The sequence below is a fragment of the Carlito syrichta genome, unplaced genomic scaffold, assembly GCF_000164805.1.
Source record: "Carlito syrichta isolate Samal-C Ts95f unplaced genomic scaffold, Tarsius_syrichta-2.0.1 Scaffold308773, whole genome shotgun sequence".
NCBI lineage: Eukaryota > Metazoa > Chordata > Mammalia > Primates > Tarsiidae > Carlito > Carlito syrichta.
The window spans coordinates 407,144-412,129 of NW_007252869.1; the positions used below are offsets into that span (position 1 = coordinate 407,144).

Genomic DNA, 4,986 nt, shown 5'->3' on the forward strand with positions numbered 1-4,986 from the left:
CGCTCACCTTGGCCTCCCAAAGGCGCGGGATTACAGGCTGAGCCACCGAGCCCGGCTAGTATGCATCTCTTAAGCTTTGATGTCACCATGAGCCATCATCACATATTACAAAATATGAATAAACTTTTTGATATATCTAACTTGGAACATTGTCTAAATGTAGCAAAACTGTTTTCTGTCAGAAATATTTCAGGGGCCAACCTGGGCAACATGGTGAGACCTCATCTCTACAAAAAATACAAAAATTAGCTGGGTGTGGTGGGGCACACCTATAGTCCCAGCTACTCGGGAGGCTGAGGCAGAAGGATCACCTGAGCCCAGGAGGTTGGAGCTGCTGTGACCTATGACTACCCAACTGCACTTCAGCTTAGGCGATAGAGTGAGATCCTGACTCAAAAAAATAGAAAAAGAAAAATACCTCAGGGAAAGGGCACTCGTGAGTGGAGAGGCACACATCTCCTCTGATGGCAGTTGTGTCTGTGCAGCTTTCTTCTCATGGCCAAATTAACTGAAGGAAAAAAGAGAAGTATTAGGAGCACTTTTCAGACAAATAATTGTTGTATAATCTGGAGAATGCAAAAGTATATTTTGGAGCCAAACTACACAGTGGTTATTTGCTATTTGTTTAGATATTATGAGATAAAAAATTAATGTGATGTATATCCATAAGGTGTACTCCTAACAGTTAATGGAGACAGCAAGCTTTTAATAGTAATCTCCTCCTTTTCATAATTTCTTCCTAAATAATCCTGGTCATTTTACTTTATGTAGTAAACTAATCGCAAATATTTTATAAGAACACTGTCAAGCGATTCTCTATTTCAAAAAAGTAGAAATGGCTTGCAGAGTGGTATCTGTAAACAATAAGAAGGAATCAGGCTGCTTTGAGTTGCTGACTTGGAACTTTTTTCTTATTTATGTAAAAGGACAGACCACAGGATGTCACTTAAAATACACTGGCAGCATCAAACTTCTAATTAACTAAAAGGCAAAGTTTGAAGTTTAATCAGTTATGCACCATTTTGTCTCCTAACTAGAGAAGTATATTATCAAGTGAATAATCTAACATATTTGGATGTAAACATTATCACCTTTCTATTTAAACTTGGGTTTGTGGTTTTCCTGAGTCAGAAAACTTAAATCTTCTAGTTTTTTATTTACCAATGCTTTGAAATCTTAGATATTTCATTTTGAATTAAAAGTACATTAGAATAATTATGCTAAATTTCTGTTGGTTAAGTACAACATAATTGATATCACCCTTGAAAAAGATGTCAAATAAATTAATATTATGTATCTTGACCATCCATATCTTTGACATTTTTTTTGCTCTATAAGCACAATAATAAAACTACTTTTTCAAGCTTCAGTTCCATGGGGAGTGGGGGGAACTGCACTGACTTGTTTTAAGTGACATGCTCACTATATAACTCCCAATAACAGTTATTGACCTGTTTTAAGATTTCATCTGCATTTTGTCCCAATATGATTTTTATATGTTAATTCAGTTCCTATGCCAGCCAGCAATATGTTTTTTAATAAACTGCTTTGGATTTTGCATTCTATCTAAAAATCTATACATTTCTTTATTTTTGTAATGACTAGACCAACATTTCCATTTCTTTTTACTTGTAAGGACAACATACCTACAGTAGATTAGAGATCAATTTTTTTTGCATGTAGAAAATAGTAGTAAAATACTTATAATTTTAAAGACCAGCTGTGTTGAAGATATCCAAATAATAGATCCAACAGGATAGAGAGCATACTTTCAAAATCCTCCACATTTACCCCAATCCTACTAATGGCAAGCATACCTAAATGATTTTCAGATAAACACAATCACGTTCAGAAACATGCAGGGACACAAACAGGCATAACAACAAGTTACTCTGTACAAATGTACCAAAGCCCTACCTGGTCTCTGTCCGTTGATAAGAAGAAGACTCATAATAAAAATTAAACATGCGAATATGAGTTGTTGAAATCTCATTTTTCTGCCACACGAAAGTGGAGCAACAGCTCTTAAAGTCAACCAAACAACCTGTAAATAGTCTGAGCAATATCTGTGTGGCTCTCTTCACATTCTAATGACAAACCTCAGAGAGCTGCCAGCTGCGTTTTCCAGGAAGGTTAATGATCACATCACACAAGGTTACTGGTGCGCCGTGCTCTGGTCAGAGCCTCCCCGCCTCAGGCCCCTCCTCCTCTCCTCCCTTCCCCCCGTCACTCCCCTTTATTTCCATAAGCAAATATTGGTGAAATAGACCATTCAAGCATGCTGTAACTCCGGTGGAAGTCTGCTCTAGAAGCTCCAAGAAAAGACTGTCTTAAACTCAACCTGGAGATGGAGAAATATGTAAAACAAGGCAAGACACTGCCTCCTCCCTTTACCATTTGCATCTGTTTAAACTTTGCATTGCCCATATTGGTCCCACATGCAGAAACCAATGGAAATGACAGGAAGTCTCTCTTTTGTCCTTTTCAGAAGGAATTCTGAAGCTCTAACTTAAGACCCCCAAATGCTTTGTGGCAGAACATGTGCTGAAATGCATTATCTTTCAAACCCACTACAAGTGGTGCCTGTTTACACTGACTCTCCAAATTGCTTAATTCATGTGGGTTTGTATAAATAATAGTTTTAGGGTGTTAGAATGTTTTGAAATAAATCTGCAACAATTTATAGTTTTATTTTATAAAGTGCATTTTTAAAAGTAATGGAGTATTTTTTTTTAATCTGTAAACGTCTAGAATTTTTAAAAAGGAAGTTCAGGCGAGCCACAAACTCATGCAATCTGTGTTCTGTGAAAAATTTATATGTGGTGGAATAGCAGGCTAACATACCACAGTCACAGAAATTGGAGATGAAGAAGGAACTTGGTTCATCTTCCGATGAATTCAAAAGGAACAAAAACAGTCTAGTCTTGTCTTTTGCACACATGCACCAAGATCTCTTTTTGTCTAAAGTGCCTCCTTGTGTCATATATAACTGTTATAAATGGAGATGACTGTACTTTCTACACAAGGAATCAAAAGAATTGTGGAGATACACTCTGAAATACAAGTAGAACCAACATACTAACTCTAAAGCATATGTAACTTGTTTTGAACAGCCAGGAGCTTTGTTGTATTTGGCGCCTTTAGATTTGGGTAGTTGATACTGAAGTTTGAAATTAATGCACAATTTGTCTTGATTTTACAAGTCAGTCTGTAAAATTCCCTGTCTGCCTAGTTAGCCAACGGCATACAGAAATTCTTAAAATCACTTTCTTAAAATCCTGAGAATATTTGCCTGTTTGAGGACTAGAAGCATGTTGTTAAAGGGTACTACTTAACCTGCTGCATTTGTGCATTGCTACATAAAATAGCTGAATACAGTAGAGTTTGAACTCATGACATGAAAGTGCCTTATGAATGGCAAAGGGTTGATCTGGATTTTTAACCACTCAGTATCCCACCTCAATTTTCTTAGTATAGCACACAAAAAAACAGCACACTAAAAAATTTTTTTCTTTGTTTTTTTCTCTTTTGAGTCTGAGTCTTACTCTGTTGCCCAGGCTGGAATGCAGTGGCACACTCATGGCCACCACAGCCTTGACCTGCTGGGTCAGGTGATCCTTCTGCCTCAGCCTTCCAAGTAGCTGGAACAGGCACGCACCATCACACCTGGCTAATTTTTGTATTTTTTGTAGAGATGAAGTTTTGCTGTGTTGCCCAGTCTGGGCTGGAGCCCCTAGGCTCAGGCAATCCTCCTATTTCTGCCTCCCAAAGTGCTAGGATTATAGGCATGAACTAGTGCCCCTGGCTGCATGCTAACAAAGTTGAGTGTTGAACCAAGCAAACCAAGGAGGAGACCAGTACAGATTCTAGCAATATAACTTCAGGTCAAGTTTATATAAATAGTGTATTCAAAGGTATAGTATAGTAGTGAGTCTCCTTTATAAATGAGATAGTGACCTACCACAGACAGCACATATTGATAATAATTTTTACATTTTGTTACAGATGATCAACATTGGGCTCCTAGAATATCATTAACATACACCAGTGCTGTGGAGGATGTAGTTAGATTATATCTCCACCAATCAGGATAGAGCAAACTGTTGTAGGTAAGTGATGTAACTACTTAGAACATCATTTTTTTTTTTTTTTGAGTTGGAGTCTCACTTCGTTGCCCAGACTGGAGTGCAGTGGCTGCTCCCGGCCACTGCAGCCTTGACCTACTGGGCTCTGGCGATCCTTCCGCCTCAGGCTTCCAAGTAGCTGGAACTACAGGCGCGCGCTACCACGTCCGGCTGATTTTTTGATTTATTGTAGAGATGAGGTCTCACCTGCCCAGGCAGGTCTCGAACACACGGGCTCAGGCAATACACTCGCCTCAGCCTCCCAAAGGCGTGGGATTACAGGCCGAGCCCGGCTAGAACATCATTTTTAAAAACTGAGGTAAACTATCTGGTTTTCTACCTGAAAGAGTTATAAAGATTTAGTGAGATAATGTATTAAACTCATGAAACTTTAGACATTTATTTTTTGTGACAGAGTCTCATTAGGCAAGATCACAGCACACTGCAGACTCGACCTCTGGGGCTCAGGCGATCCTTCTGCCTCAGCCTCTAAAGTAGCTGGGACTACAGGTGCATGCCACCAAGCCTGGCTAATTTTTTTGCAGAGACAAAGCATTACCTAGGCTAAACTCGGTGGTTCACACCTGTAATCCCAGGACTTTCGGAGGCAGAGGCGAGAAAATTGCCTGAGTCCTGGGGTTTGAGAGCAGCCTGAGTAACTTGGCGAGACCTCATCTCTACAATAAATAAAAAAATTAGCTGGGTGTAGTAGTGTGTGTCAGTAGTTCCAGCTACTTGGAAGGCTGAGGCGGAAGGATCGTCTGAGCCCAGTAGGCCAAGGCTGTGGTGTCCAAGAGCATGCCACTGTACTCCAACCTGGGCAACAGAGTGAGACTCTGACTAAAAAAAAAAAAAAAGTGGT

At 39.4% G+C, this 4,986-nt stretch overlaps 1 protein-coding gene across 1 annotated transcript; it reads right to left on the reverse strand.

Moving 5' to 3' along the window:
* Positions 1 to 419: 419 nt before the first annotated feature.
* Positions 420 to 1,993, reverse strand: APELA (apelin receptor early endogenous ligand). Its single transcript, XM_021716348.1, has 2 exons — positions 1,918 to 1,993; positions 420 to 508 (listed from the first exon to the last, which is right to left on the reverse strand). Exons 1-2 carry the CDS (start codon positions 1,991 to 1,993, stop codon positions 420 to 422), a joined length of 165 nt encoding a protein of 54 aa, XP_021572023.1.
* Between the last annotated feature and the right edge of the window lie 2,993 nt (positions 1,994 to 4,986).

Excerpts from the sequence above, each read along its gene's own strand:
- APELA (XM_021716348.1), bottom strand. The coding sequence starts at position 1,993 with ATGAGATTTCAACAACTCATATTCGCATGTTTAATTTTTATTATGAGT. Across the intron at positions 509-1,917 it reads TATCAACGGACAGAGACCAG|TTAATTTGGCCATGAGAAGA; the intron begins GTAGGGCTTTGG and ends TTTTTCCTTCAG.